Consider the following 15,030-nt stretch of genomic DNA (forward strand, 5'->3'; position numbering starts at 1 on the left):
CAAGACAGCATATCAAATTACTGAAAGGAATGTTTCCCGGTTTTAGTCAGAGCAGTGCATTCTACAGACAAGGCTTCAGGTTTTTACAATGTATTTTTTAACCACATAATTTGGAAAATTCCGGAGTGAAAGATCTAGAGGCTTTAAAGTTGTGGACACATCCCCAAACCAGGAAGTCGTTTACGTCTGACACCTACAGCCAAAAAAATAATAGTGGGAGGTGCATATACCTTGCATGTCATGTCAATTTTGGCAAGCGATTGTCTCTTTCGTAACCACTATATAGTCATTTCTTCTCTGCTCACTGTTCACTGTAATAACTTGTAACAACATGCCCTAGTGATGATCATCTGGTCACTCAGTGTTGTTAAAAATGTGAAGTTCAATCAGACATATTAGCGTTATTGAAACAAATAAAAAATAGTTTTTTTGAGAACCTGTAATATAGAAAATCCACAGTCTTTTATACAGGCAACGCGATGTGAAACTATATTATAAGAAGAAAGAAAAGCTTAGGGAATCACCAAAGTCAGGGGGATATGTAATATCTATAGCACGAATAAAGATATTTCACAGAATAAGTACAAAGTCATTTTGGAACGAGAAGTAAATTTAGAATAGAGGAGCAGGTCAGTGGAAAAGGTCACTAGGACAAATCATAATACTTTCTTTCATCATGCTCAAAACAGCTGAATGAAGATAAAAAGACGAAAAAAAGACAACATCACATAAACCTATTTCTGTACAAATGTGTTTTAAGAATTGGTCTGAACAGAGTGACTGATTCTACAACCTTTGCAATCTAATTTTATACTAAACTGAAGTGTTTGACAAGCAGACCAACCACCAATGACTTTTCCTGGACCCACTGGTGATTCCATTGCTACAAAAAGTTCTCACATTTTATCTAGCTGAATAAACACAACACAAGCAAAACTTTATGGTTTGTCTGAATGAACGCGTAATCGGTATGTGCACAACATAGCTGGTTGCTTTGGAATGCTGACAAAGGCAAATTCCATGCTTTTATCCGTTAGGGTATTCAGGTTTTCAAAACTACACCACTACAAATTTTCAGCCAAGCACATCAGACCATTGTGCCATACCAGACTGATTATTCTGGAGTCATGTCTGGTCAATTTTTAATACTAACAAAGATAACTCTATGTGATAAAAACATTTTACCTTCTCAACACATCAAAATTAGGAGGGGTGGGAGTGGGAGCTTATGTAGCACAATATTTCATATTTAGTGACAAAGTCAGGACACTGAAATGCCTCATCCCAAAATGGATAACACTGCACCATTTTGTCAGCTGACTTTTTGCAAGGTTAAACAGAGTATCAGGTTGTGGGAAGCTGTACAAGCTCAAAGCCGACTAGTGGCTCAAAACACCTGTGTCATTGTTGTGTAAACGTGTCCCACTTCCTTGTTTTCCCTTCATAGAGATAAGAGCGTCATATCCTGTTCTTACCCCAAAATTCAAAATGCTCCAAGGTTACTTCAAGATTTGAAACACCATAATCATGTCAACCATTAGTGTAGTTAAACTTCTTATAAGGGGTTATGTTGATGAATAAAAGTGAGAAACAGCCTTTAAAGGTCTTTAAATCAGATGTTTTGTTGGCTTTTAGGTCACAGGACTTCTTTTGTAGTTCATGTTATACTCACTTCTCTTTAAAATGTTGTAAAGTGTTGAAATCAGTGAGGGCTGCAGAGCCAATAAAAAAACTTCCATCAGTGCAAAGACAGTTTAAACAGAAGCTATCAGAAAAAAGAGAAAGCCTGTTATATATGTAAAGACTGAATATAAGATCATGAAAGAGAAATGTCAAAGAGCTCCACATGAAAGACTTATCATGCATTCTCACACTCTGAATTGCTGAGCTATAAATAAGCTGCAGCTGTCCCCCAAAATTTCCACTGTGCACTGGAAAATACACATATAAACACTGCATCAAACTGATAGTTACAGTGGACAAAGTCACACATTAAATTTGGTTTTGTTGAGTCTTCTAGTTATATTGTTTCCAAAAAATCTAGTAACGTATTTTAACAACCTCAAGGACAAGACATTTAACCCTTGTCTCTATAAACTGTCAATAAAAACCAAATGCAAAAGTTTGCAAATCTTTTAAAGGTGACAATATTTTTGTTTAATAATTAAAATGGTTTTAGTGGGTCAATGGTAATAGACTGCAGGCTTACCACATTAGCTCCCAGTCACTTCTTTCATTAAGGCGTTCTTTTGGAACATATGTAGACTCTGGTTTAGCTTTTTTGTTTTGTTTTGGCTTACCCCGAAAAAGACTTCATGTTAGGACGGTGTTGCAAGACCTGTATGGGCGTTGAGTATTAATGGTGCCTGAACTGGATAAGCAATTAAGAAAAAGAAAGATATACTGATGACTCACAGTGTAAGAACCCATCACCACTTTTACTTCTAGAATACTCTGGGATGCATTTTTCATGCCCAATTGTGTCACAAATTAACCTCAACAGTTATTAGAAGTTTCCTAAAGTGTTCACCATCAGCTTCCTTATTCCTTATGCTCGGGTGATCGTGGCTCAAGAATTGGCAGTTCGTCTTGTAATCAGTTCGAGCCCCGGCTCCAACAATCTCGGTCGTTGTGTCCTTGGGCAAGACACTTCACCCATTGCCTACTGGTGGTGGTCAGAGGGCCCGGTGGTGCTAGTGTCTGGCAGCCTCGCCTCTGTCATTGCGCCCCAGGGCAGCTGTGGCTACAATATAGCTGCCATCACCAGTGTGTGAATGGGTGGATGACTGAATGTAGTGTAAAGTGCTTTGGGATCCATAGGGACTAAGTAAAGCGCTACACAAATGCAGGCCATTTACCATTTATGCTTTCTTTTGAATGTTTTCAGTTAAATATGGGCTTTAAATGATTTGTAAATTATCGCATTGACATTTTACACAATGTCATAACTTTTTTGGAAACAGCTTTAGTTGTGTCAACAATTCGTGGTTGTCCAGAATAACTATCAAGGTAAATATAGTCAGTGATGTTGTGAGTGTCATGGCCGTGTGTAGTAAACAGAAAGCTAAAGTCTTACACAGGATGTGATTAAGTCAAGTACTGCTTAGTCAGAGAGCTATTTAGAGACTTTAATTCAGTTGTAATCAGACTGCCCTTTTCTGAGCACAATAAGTCTGAGAGTCACGCTCACAAGAGAGTACAAATGGATATATAATGATGCTGAAAACAGGAAAAATGCACTAGGATCAACCCTCATTGTAAAGTTAAAAGCAAGCCTGCAGCACAGACATATTGGCTAACAAAGGCAGAATTTAAAAAGCTGGTACAATTGGGAAAGGTACAGACGGTACAGATCTGACAGTATATGATGACGCTTGTCTTTTCTCAGAATATGGATGTCATGTACTTCCACAACTAAAACAGTGTTCTTGTTATGGGAACAAGAACATGTGAGTCAAAAAGGGATAACATAGTTGCTGTGGCCAGGATATGGGTAGATACGCCTAACAGGCTTGGTACACTTTGTTCCATCCATGCTGGCTCTGTGTGCGCACTCATCAGTGTCAGTCCTGCATGCACTGCAGTGGCAGCTGAGAGCCACAGGGTAGGTGAAGACAGGGTTGGCTTCAATGGGACAGCCAGGCAGAATAGCAGTGTGGTATTCAACCTTATCATAGGTGCAGCCCCTCTGGACAAGGAAACGTGGGCCAAGAATATCCCTCATGTTGCTGTCCTGGTTATCACATATAAGCACAGAGATCAAACTAAACGAATGACGATTACATAGAACCTAGATAACATTGGGGAAAAAGTGCTGGAAATATTTTTTTATGTGACTATCTAGCTTAAAGTCTGATAACATTGGCTAATAAGAAGTCTGTCTTGATATGTATTTATTTATTTATGTCGAATAATTGCAATAGACAAATTATGAAGTGCCTTTTTTGGGGGGGTTTTGCCAGCTTTTTAAAAATTTTCTTAGTAATTTACAACATTAAAACCGCAAAGGAAATTGTAAGCTTTCAGTGTAAAGCCCATCCAACATCTAAATAAAGTCTCCAAAGCATTTATAAAACTATGTAAAAAAAATGCTAAAATAAAACTAAATAAAAATATGTAAAAATATGCCAAAAATCACATATTCTTACTACCTTTTAGATATCTCTTTCTAATATTTTGTTTCATATTTCTTGTCATATAATTTTTGATATGGAAAAACAATTATTTACTAAGCGCTTCCAGTTTTCAATAACCACAAACAACATGTAGACTTTTTTTCTTTTTCTTTTTTTTTTAACATTAGACATACATACCCTTGAGTAGCAAAATCCCATGCAGATGGTTGTGTTTATTGCAACACAGAACTCACATTCTGGCTTTTCCACATACAGGGTGAAATCAGTGGGCAAACACATGGGAACAGCAGGGCTAAACATCAGAAAAAAGAGCCAGCAGTTGAACACTGTAACCTCCATGTTATGTGTCTCAGTCAATCTTAGTCTATTTTGGTCCTGTTTGGGAAGAAAAGGTAAAGAGACCAGTCAACAACATACAAGAGAGATCAGAGGTTTGGTTTCTTGAATATTATTTTCTTACCCTCTGTATGCATGAGTCACCTGCTTGATAGATGTGGGCACTTTCAGGCCTAATGATGCTCTGAGTCCAAACATCTCTGCTAAGCAGTATTTATACAAACATATCTTAATCTATCTTTACATAAACTGCATGTTATCTATCTGTGACAAAAAACGATCTGTTGAATTTTCAGTCCATTATGTGGATTACATGAATAATGATTTCCTCGGTAAACAAAGTTCGTGCATTAGCCATGTGGCTCTGTGCAAAGTAGTCTATGCTACTGTACACTAGATGTCACAAAACACACAAAAAGCTTATTTTCAGCTTTAAAGAACGCATTTTTTTTTTATTAGAGGGCCATTCAAATTTTAACCCGAGATGTTTTCTTTACCAAACAAGCCAATCTGTTACTCATTTATGTAAAAATTAACTTGAAAACTTCTTATAATGCAGAGTTGCACACCGGCAGTGTTAAAGTGACACCAAAGAACATGCAACAATGTGAGTCGCTCAAAACACTCAACAGTCATAGTCCAGAGATGACGCTGGTACAACACAATCAAAAAGGGTTATACAACCCGATTTTGTATTACTAAAGCAAAAGTTACTGTAAAGATAGAGAGAATGAATTCCTGATGATAACATCTTTAAAAAAAAACAAAGGAAGAGTGCAATTCTCACCTTCACTTTGTGTCTCCTTATCTGTAATTTAGTTTAATGATTGTCGAACATAGTCAAAGTCTCGGACACGTTAAGTGATTTTGCAACTGTTTTGAATGCCATTGTTGTGTTTCTGTGTATATGTAGCCCACTAAGATCAATGCAAATATAAAAATATTAGACAACAAAGAAGTACAGAGCAGGAGCTGGATATACTGATTTCTTTTTCATTTTAGTCAAAAGGTTGTTTGTTTTTTTTTACAGTAAAAGTTTTTGCTCTAATTACAGTTACCATTAAAGTATATGTACATGGTTAACCTGCTGTCATCATTTAGTTTATCAGTGACCAGGAATATTGCTCACAAGATGATTACGATACATTGAACATTTGAACAGTAAAATACAATGTTAGCTTCCACCTTAAACTGATCATTCTTTCTCCCCAGCTATTGTTCAAATGCACATACATAAACAGTGAATTTTACATTAACTTTTTAAGAATTTAGAGTAACTGATTCTCTCATAAAAGACGTCTTGAATGAAACCATCCATGAAACCGCTAATATTTAATGAACTAGCAAGTGCAAATGATTACACTTACTTTTTCTCTCTAGTGTGCAGTTTTTTTTTTTGCTGTAGCTATGCTTTTCACTGACACTAGATGTGTGACTTTTGTGCCTTTCTATGCATTACTGGAGAGATAATCAAATACTGAAATGCTAAGTAAGGCATTAGCAATCACATATGACATGTATGGCAAATAAAACACAATGTCAGAAAACCCAAAATATTTAACCCACATTCCTCCTCCTGAAATTCTTAACATGACCAATAAATACTGGTAAACCATGAGTTGCACACAGACTCCTCATAGGTGTGTCAACATGTCATTTCTTTTTAATAAGAAGTGACACCATAATAACATTATTTTCTGTCCGAAAATAATACACCACGTGATAACGTGTCATAAAAGAAGACACACTAGAGGCTCATCAGTTTTTACAATTAGGAAAAATACAGAAGGCTTTACTACTTAGTGTAGTGGCCTTGATAGATTATTAACTAAAGTGAACTAATCTTTATAGTCACTAGAAACCACCAGAGTGGACCAGATTTCTGTCAACAACAAGGGAGACAGTTGAACTACCTCAATGTTCTCATCCGTCGAATAAACTTTTCTTATAGTTAAAGTGGCTAAGCTGCAAATAATTGAAGACTAAAACCAAGAAAACTCTTGTAAAATCTGAGGAGGTCAAGCTATAACTTTTCCACTACGCAGCGGATTTAAATTTCTGACAATTGATTCTGAAATGCACTGCATGTCAACTGGATTGAAGGGCAATTTCAGGATAATTTAAAGGGGAAGGACTATATTTGCAAGATTGAAAGTTATTGAATTCTGACAGAAGCTCAATATTGTGTGTCAAAGGAAGACCCTTTGCTTCTCCTACTGAATCAACCATGGTGGGTACAGGAGGTCCAGTGGCAACTTTCTCTGTGTGGGATTATGTGGTGTTTGCTGGAATAATTCTGGCGGCAGCTGGCGTTGGCCTATTCCAGGCTTTCCGAGGTCGCAAGGAGGCTAGCAGCGAGGAGTTCTTACTGGGTGGACGGCAAATGACAGCTGTGCCAGTTGCCATGTCGCTCACTGCCAGCTTTATGTCTGGCATCACAGTTATTGGTACACCTGCTGAGTCCTACCGGTTTGGATCTGCTTTCTGGATTTTTGGCTTCGCCTATGCTATCATGTCTGCAATCAGTGCTGAGCTCTTTGTTCCTCTTTTCTACCGACTGGGGGTCACCAGTGCCTATGAGGTAGGGAGATGGTAGAAACACTGGTGAACATATGAATCAGGAAATAACTTAAAATGCCAAAGATCAATAAAGCAAACAACAAAAATAATGTACACAGCTTGGTGCTGGTTAATGAAGGTTACTCATTACAGGTTACTCATTACTTGTTAAAAGTGATTCCAACATAGTATGCAAAGAAATATCTAAAGTATTTTTTTGGAAGTTTTATTTTTAAAAAATACAGTACACAGTACAGCAATCTAGCAAATTTGTGGACCAAAAGATCCTTCTATTGATATCCAGGGTTCGTTTTCATTTCTAGTACCTGGAGTTGCGATTCAGCCGCCCCATTCGGATAATTGGGACATCAATGTACATCGTCCAGACGGTAAGCAAAGAGTTTTAAATGATTAAATATATGATCGATTACTTTATGTATTTTGACTATTAAAACTGAAATTATTTAGGAATGAAACGTTGAGGAAACACCAATGATTAAAATGTAAAAAGTAAAATGAAAACAGCACCTGCTTTTTTTTTCTGTTTGACTTTATGTAAAACTGTTTCTTCCACTTCCAAGAAAGCATTAATATAAAATATATGCTTGTTGTTTTTCCATGTAATCAGCTAATGGTGACATTTTTCCTCAGGCACTGTACACCGGTTTGGTTATCTATGCTCCAGCTCTTGCTCTAAATCAAAGTAAGCCAAAAACCTCATAAAACACATCTTGATAATTGAAGGACTTTTAGCTTTAAGCCTCACTAAACTGTCACCTGCTCATAAAGCTTCTACTTCTTCTTAGTGGAATATTAGTCCTGAGTTAATATACTAATGATTCTTTCATGTTTATCCTATATAAAGGTTTATTTAGAAAAACAACCAAAACCCAAAAACTGAAAAAAAAAAAAAAAAAAAAAAAAGGATGCAGACAGAACCATAATGAAGCTTATTTCTTATTACTCAGTCACTGGACTGGATCTGTGGGGAGTGTTGGTGGCTACGGGAGTGGTGTGCATCATCTACTGCACTTTGGTTGGTACCATCTAATGTAAAAAAGTATTATATTTATTTAACTAGTTGTTTTAGAGAAGCATGAACTGAAAACGTTGTTACACCAGAGGATGCTTTCAGCTGGCTTTAAGTTTCAAGATGGCGCCAGTGTGTGTGGCTCGCCGTCTGGCTCTTCCTCTGTTGTGTTTAATTTTCTTTACTTATGCTATTAGCATGTACAGCACTTTGTGAACTCTGGTTTTATGTTAAAGTGCTTTATAAATAAAGGTGGTATGGTATGGTATTTCTAATGATAAACGTTTTGGTTCATTGAGGTTTTAATAAGCAGTTTTTCACTTACATATGACTGAAATTAAAGTTATTGGCTCCTTGATTATTAATAATTGTACACATCCGAACATTATTGTGACTCTTACTAAGGAATCAGCTCGACAGATTCTGCAAAAAACCTTTACAATGTGACGCTTACTCTAACATCAATGTTTACTTCAGGGTGGTCTGAAAGCAGTAATCTGGACAGATGTGCTTCAGATGGTGGTCATGCTGGCAGGTTTTGTGGCTGTTATAGCTAGAGGAGCTGTACTGCAGGGAGGCCTGACAAAGATTTGGGAAGATGCTGGTGAAGGAGGCCGACTACAAGCTTTTGAGTAAGTACACAAGCAGACTTATGTCCAATAGTGAGTGAGTTTATTTTACAATAAAAAACGGGCAGGGTTTTTGAATCACATAAACTGTGATTACTAATTCCAAGGAAATTTACTAAAAACATTTTGCATCCAAAAATAAATATCATGGATGGGAAGCCTGCTAATTGGCTTCTATATGCCATTCCACGTTAGAGGTTTGTGTTGCTGAAGTCCTCAAAGTTAACCTTCAATATATTTTCATATTATTGACATTTCTATCACAGTTTTGATCCAGATCCCCTGAAACGACATACTTTCTGGAGCATAGTAGTTGGCGGTAGCATAATGTGGGCGGCAATCTACGCAATCAACCAGTCCCAGGTGCAGCGTTATATCTCCTGCAAAACCCTGGGACATGCCAAAATGTGAGCGTTCCTGTAATTCAATACAAACAGTACATTGCTGAGTCTGAGCAAAATTTTATGTGCTGACATGTCTTTTTTCATCTTTCAGGTCTCTGTATGTGAATATGGTTGGCTTGTGGATAACTGTGACTCTGGCTGTGTTTTCTGGTCTCACCATGTACTCCATTTACAAGAATTGTGATCCACTATCAAACGGTGATGTTGCCACCCCTGACCAAGTAAGTAAACCTGCAGTTTTCTCTTTAGTCCTCACCACCTTTCCTTTTATTGTGCAACAAAGCATTATGTGTAACAAAACATGGGTTATATTTATCAACCAGCTGTTCCCATACCTTGTGATGGATATTCTGGCAGACTTCCCTGGAATTCCAGGCCTGTTTGTGGCTGCAGCATACAGTGGTACCCTGAGGTGAGAGCCTTAGACATGCAAAAACATGTTATTTTAGAGCTGTGCAGGGATCAAGACCTGATAAATTAACATTCTTAGAAAAGAACTGCCTTTGTTGCTGCCTGAGAAAAAGTCACTAAGTAGTGAACAGGATAATATTTTTGCATTTGCATTACTAGACATAGATAATGCCATAAAGTACCATCTGTTGCCTGAAACTAGCTTCTCTGTGTGTAATTATCATTTTAAATGCATCAGCCTGACTGTTGTGTTCCAAGTCTAAAAGCTTACCTTTGTATATTTTTCAGCACAGTGTCTTCCAGCATTAATGCCCTAGTTGCTGTCACGGTAGAAGACTTTATTCTACCAGTGTACAAAGACCTCACACAGAAGCAAGTGAGCTGGATGAACATGGGCCTGAGTAAGTTGCAGAAACAAAAAACTTCCAAAATAGTCCAAAAAAGCCTTGAAGCAACTGTTGCTGCAATTTGGCGCTATATATATTAATTAAAGTGAATTGAATTGAAAACCCCGAATAAAAGCTTCATCGTGTCTGTAATAACGCAGCTTAATAATAAGACTTTACAGCTCTTTGTTTATAAGTAGTCACCAACAACTGTTCAGACTCCTATTATCCCAGACCCTTTGAGATTGCAAGAGAGCAAGTGACATCGAGATAACAATCTTATCTTGCTATTTTAAGCAAAGGATTCAAAGCATTTCCTCCATATAACTTATGAAATGATTAGAAATATATCATAGATAATCATTTGAGCCTGCGAAATACCTCTGAACAAAGGAAGTCTTGTCAATTCAGCAAACAGACAAGTCATGAAGTCGTAAAAAACAATTGTTAATAATTTATATTAACAGACCTAACAGAACAGTCGGTACTGTTACTGTTTTCAGAAGGTGTAATTATGGTGTAGGTCGTTCATTTATGAAAATATTTTTGCAGCACATAGCTTATCTTTTTCTTCTTTATGTCATACAGACAGTTTTTAGTATGGATCAATATGCTGTTTTTGCACAAGGTCACAATGATCTTGTTCCTTGCAGTCCATTTTAAAGTGCTAAATCATTTATGGTAGGAAAAAAACATGATTTCTACTGGCCTCACATCACCTTTGTGGACTTATTTTTCCATAAGTTATGATGATAAATTGAATTATATGAAGAAAAAAAAACCCAAATAAACATTTGCTTTTAAACAGAGTTAAGTGTGCATAACCATAATAACATGTGTTCTAGAAAACTGTAAAACATGTTGCCTATCTGAACAACTGAATTTGCACTGCGAACGTTGTAATCTGGATCTTTTATATTTTTCTACTCGCAGGTGTTTTCTTTGGAGGAGTGTGTATTGGAATGGCTGGAGTAGCTTCCCTGATGGGAAGCGTCCTGCAGGTAATCTGAATCACCATGAACACAAACTACTGCAGTCATTTATTGCTCTTCAGCTTCACCATGAGGTGAAAGTTGCAAACTACAGGGTAAACTACTTTTTTCTTTTCTTGTCTTTTTTCCCCCCTTTTCTTTTCAGGCTGCTCTTTCTATATTTGGCATGATAAGCGGACCGCTCCTTGGTCTCTATCTATTAGGCATGTTTTTTCGCACATCAAACTCAATAGTGAGTATTTCCTTGCCCTCAGACTTCTACTAGCACAACTGCACAACCTGATAACACATAAAAAAAAATATTGCCAAAGTAATAAAAATGTGACGTCCTAGAGAAAGTAGTTCACTGTGTTCATATTTACTTTTCAGGGAGGACTTGTGGGAATGATCATTGGTCTAGTGTTGACTCTGTGGGTGGGGATCGGAGGCCAGATTTACCCACCAACAGCTGAAAAGACAAATCCTCTTCCACTCACCACTGCAGGCTGCAACAACACAATAGGCCAAAACTATACAACAATAACTCCCTGGACCAGTCCAGTGACTCTGACCCCAGAGCCTGAGTGAGTCATTTTACATAAAAGACTGATGCAAAACCTTCTTTTGCTACTCAGCAACACAGTAAAAATCACAGTAAACTTTTATTTAACAAAAAAAAAAAACAACAACAACAGCTGTTTAATAGCTGTCTAAAAAGGCATAATTAAATCTCACGAATCAACTACAAAAAAGTGAAGTAAATGAAAAATGAAAAAGTAAATGAAAAACAGGAGAAAACGTAATCAACAAAAATGGCTTCTCACGCCTACTAGGCTGCTGCAGTGAAGGATATATACAAGGTGAACAAAATACACGATTGCTACTTGACAAATCTATTTACAGCTATTTACAAAATTGAGGTACTAACGCCAGACACACACACGAGGTTATACTTGCAAATCACTTTGTCAAAGAAACTCTACACAGCAACGAATCAAAACACAGGTTCTTTGTTGGATGGTGGAGGTTAGGAGAGAGAGGAGGGGGCCAGGTGGCTGTCATCCGGTAGTTAAGTATGGGAGGTGATTAGCCAATTATCTAATCCAAGGACAGGAAGAGACTCCACCCAACTACTCAGCAGGCACGCCCAGGTGTCCACCTCCTAAGAGAGAGGGGAAAAAACCCACAGCCATCCTCTGGTGGGAGGAGTCACACATAAAACAAACACTGCCAACATTAGATCATCATAACACAGTTGTCAACAGTTGAAAACAGTTGTCTGCTTTAAACATAAATTTTTATATATAGTCCAAGTATATTAAAATGAGTCATTTTTGTTCATTTCAGTTATAGGCCTCCTTTAGCAGACACCTGGTACTCTCTGTCTTACGTCTACTTTTCTCTGTTGGGCGTTCTGACCACAATTGTGTCTGGCCTGCTTGTGAGCGTGATCACAGGTGAGATATTACTTTTTAGTCTTTACTTTAAGCACTGCAGAAATCTAGTCCATAATATTATGGTATTTCAATTATATCAAAACAAGGATAAAATCGAGGGAGTATGTATTTTTTTTTATACATATACAGGTGGATGTAAGCAAGACAAGATGAACTCAGAGCTGTTTGTGAGGAAGAATGACTTAATCTGCTTCAGCTGGTGCAATAAGTCAAAGGTATGATGCTTACCCCCTAACAAACAAAGGAAGAACATATCAGCAACCCTCTCCAAAATACACAAAAATTTGGTGTTATAAATATAATATGTTTTTAACCCAATACAGGAATCAGACATCACAGAGAAGCCTTCAGCAAACATTTGCATGGGAGCTGACAACCCAGGATTCAAAGAAGACGACGTGATGAGCAAAGATGTTGAAAAAAACACAAGACTATAATATTAGTCTATCAATGACATATTCTGTCTTGGGGTCATTTTAATTAAATTTAAGAAAATATACTCACACACATAAAGCACAAGCAAAACCCCTTTATTAGCATCTGATGATAATGGTATTTATATTGATACTAATCATGTGTCGAAAATCTAAAATTGAATCACTCAAGAAATCATTGTATTTATGTTACTGACATATTTCAACAAGACAGAAACAGTGTATTTAATACAATGATGGAAAAAGAAATCATTGTTTATTCAAGTCAGATGCCCACAACTTCTGCTCCCCATGGGCTGAGATGTTCCCGTTTCATGTTCACTTAGACAACCTTGTTATTCCATTTATCGCCCTTTATAATTGCTGATACCAGATTACAGTTTCATAATCTATCTGAACATTGCACTTAATTTTATGCCGACACAGAGATACATATTGGAGTATTGTTCACTTTTACTGTACAGTGTGATTACTGTTTTGAAGGAAGTGTTTTGAAACATGAACAATGGCTGTTTGTTTATTACAGAGTTGCTTTTATATGGAAACTATTGCACTCTTTATGAGCTGCCTGTACAAGCTGGTAACAAATTTGTCAATAAAATATTTTGTAAAAAAAGTGTACTCAGTAAAAAAAAAAACCTTAAATCACACATACACAAAAAACTCTAAAAACTTTAGTGCATGAACTGTACACACACACCTTTTTCTCTCTCTATATATATATATAAATGTATTGTCTTTTGTATTGTCATTTTGGTAACTGTCTCTTTAAGGCTTGTAAAATATGTTTCCCATAAAGAAACAGACGCTGATCTCTGGACCGACTTACAACAATGCCTTTGTCTCCTTAGTAACAAACAGTAGAGGAAGTTTAAGGGTAAAACTGCCCTGCCCACATTCACCTGCCATAGTATCAGCCACTTTCAATCCAGGAAGTGAACAGTCAGTTGAGACATGGAGGCACACTTTCAACCAGAGAATTAAACTAAACTAGGCTGCTGCTTTCACTCTTATTAACTAAACAAGGTGAGCTGGTTTTTCTTTCTTTCTTTTTTTTAGAATTAGTTTTTTAAACGGTTTGAATTTACTTAAAATTTCACAAGAGGGATTTACATGTTTGTGTAATTTAACTAAAAAGATCACATTTAGTCTTGTTCAGTCTTGATTTCAGCTAATGTTTTTCTTTCTAGTTCCAGATTAAAAGGCCATGGATGTAAAGTTTACTGCCCTGGCTTACTGCCATCTGGCCCTTTTGTTCAGTGTGGCCCAAACAGAAAATGGGACTAGCACTCCTCAACCAACCTTTAGCTTAACGACCCTTACGACACTAACTCAGTCTGACTCTACTTCACCAATCTCAAATTTGACTGAGGAGACAACACTATATACCAGCACACAGTTGGATAACAAAACTGTCGTTAGCACCACTGCGGCAACAACCGAGAGGACAAGTCACTACCAGACTTCTCAGTCAGCAACCACCTTGACTCCTCTAACAAACAGTACAACTCTGAGGACTACAAGCTCTAGCACTCAAATGTCAACATTTACTGCACAAACAACGGCAGCAATCAAGACCACAGTAGATAACTCAAGTACACCAAGTACTCCAGTAATTACAACTGAAAATGCAACTCATACTACCATGAACAGAACCAGACAAGGTAAGCATAAGGCTCCATTCTTATCTGCAGTTTTATCAACAACTATTCATTTTTTTTTAATATAATTTGCTGATTATGGTAATTCTTGCTGTTTTACTTTGTTGCTAGATGTGGGCCTCAATGTCTCTGAAAGGAATATGACTATTGTCTTCAGCACTGTACTTGGAGCATTTGCTGTGTTGTTGGTTTTTCTTATGTTTCACAAATGCAAACAGAAAATACAGTACTTGCACCAACCTCTCAATAATGCTCAATACACAGGTAAGGGACTCTCCTTCATCAAACAATTAGTTCAAACCCTTTTATTTACTATTGGCAATTAAAAATACTAATCTAATTTTAAACAGATACATTTGTGGCAGATGATGACACACTCGTTATTTCTGGAGGACTTTATGATGGCCATCCAATCTACGACAACGTACCAACAGCTCCTGCAGACCAGTCTCAATTCCACCTTGAGTTTCTCCATTAAAGACACAGAGTTTCTATAGTCTGAAATCTACAGTTTAGGAGTGGGTAAAACCAATGTACTGAACTAATGTAACCAATATACTTTCAAGACTGAAATACAACTCCTATGATGGTCTTTATAAGAGAAAAGTGGTCCTTA

At 37.1% G+C, this 15,030-nt stretch overlaps 2 protein-coding genes and 1 non-coding gene across 3 annotated transcripts; 2 read left to right on the top strand and 1 right to left on the bottom strand.

Moving 5' to 3' along the window:
• Positions 1-3,114: 3,114 nt before the first annotated feature.
• Positions 3,115-4,693, bottom strand: tshba (thyroid stimulating hormone subunit beta a). Its single transcript, XM_014340296.2, has 3 exons — positions 4,597-4,693; positions 4,314-4,511; positions 3,115-3,733 (listed from the first exon to the last, which is right to left on the bottom strand). The coding sequence occupies exons 2-3, from the start codon at positions 4,473-4,475 to the stop codon at positions 3,455-3,457; spliced, it is 441 nt and encodes a 146-aa protein (XP_014195782.1). The 5' UTR covers positions 4,476-4,511; positions 4,597-4,693; the 3' UTR covers positions 3,115-3,454.
• Positions 4,694-6,241: 1,548 nt separating this feature from the next.
• slc5a8l (solute carrier family 5 member 8, like) lies at positions 6,242-13,366 on the top strand. Its single transcript, XM_005942953.3, has 15 exons — positions 6,242-7,053; positions 7,355-7,420; positions 7,683-7,734; positions 8,000-8,067; positions 8,539-8,693; positions 8,957-9,097; positions 9,186-9,315; positions 9,418-9,506; positions 9,794-9,906; positions 10,825-10,892; positions 11,029-11,115; positions 11,253-11,446; positions 12,210-12,319; positions 12,449-12,534; positions 12,643-13,366. The coding sequence occupies exons 1-15, from the start codon at positions 6,700-6,702 to the stop codon at positions 12,754-12,756; spliced, it is 1,827 nt and encodes a 608-aa protein (XP_005943015.1). The 5' UTR covers positions 6,242-6,699; the 3' UTR covers positions 12,757-13,366.
• Positions 13,367-13,645: 279 nt separating this feature from the next.
• si:ch211-105j21.9 lies at positions 13,646-14,960 on the top strand. Its single transcript, XR_006055454.1, has 4 exons — positions 13,646-13,779; positions 13,944-14,417; positions 14,526-14,678; positions 14,765-14,960. It is a non-coding gene; the product is annotated as an uncharacterized si:ch211-105j21.9 (transcript).
• The last annotated feature ends 70 nt before the right edge of the window (positions 14,961-15,030 follow it).

Source organism: Haplochromis burtoni, unplaced genomic scaffold (assembly GCF_018398535.1).
Source record: "Haplochromis burtoni strain Fernald_Lab_line unplaced genomic scaffold, NCSU_Asbu1 Contig_353, whole genome shotgun sequence".
Taxonomy (NCBI): Eukaryota; Metazoa; Chordata; class Actinopteri; order Cichliformes; family Cichlidae; genus Haplochromis; species Haplochromis burtoni.

What these genes read in the sequence shown, in the direction of transcription:
- tshba (XM_014340296.2), bottom strand. Translation starts at nt 4,475, where the DNA reads ATGGAGGTTACAGTGTTCAACTGCTGGCTCTTTTTTCTGATGTTTAGC. An exon ending in TGGGATTTTGCTACTCAAGG is followed by an intron (nt 3,734 to 4,313) that starts GTATGTATGTCT and finishes TGTGATAACCAG; the next exon opens with GACAGCAACATGAGGGATAT.
- slc5a8l (XM_005942953.3), top strand. Translation starts at nt 6,700, where the DNA reads ATGGTGGGTACAGGAGGTCCAGTGGCAACTTTCTCTGTGTGGGATTAT. An exon ending in GGGTCACCAGTGCCTATGAG is followed by an intron (nt 7,054 to 7,354) that starts GTAGGGAGATGG and finishes TTTCATTTCTAG; the next exon opens with TACCTGGAGTTGCGATTCAG. An exon ending in CAATGTACATCGTCCAGACG is followed by an intron (nt 7,421 to 7,682) that starts GTAAGCAAAGAG and finishes ATTTTTCCTCAG; the next exon opens with GCACTGTACACCGGTTTGGT.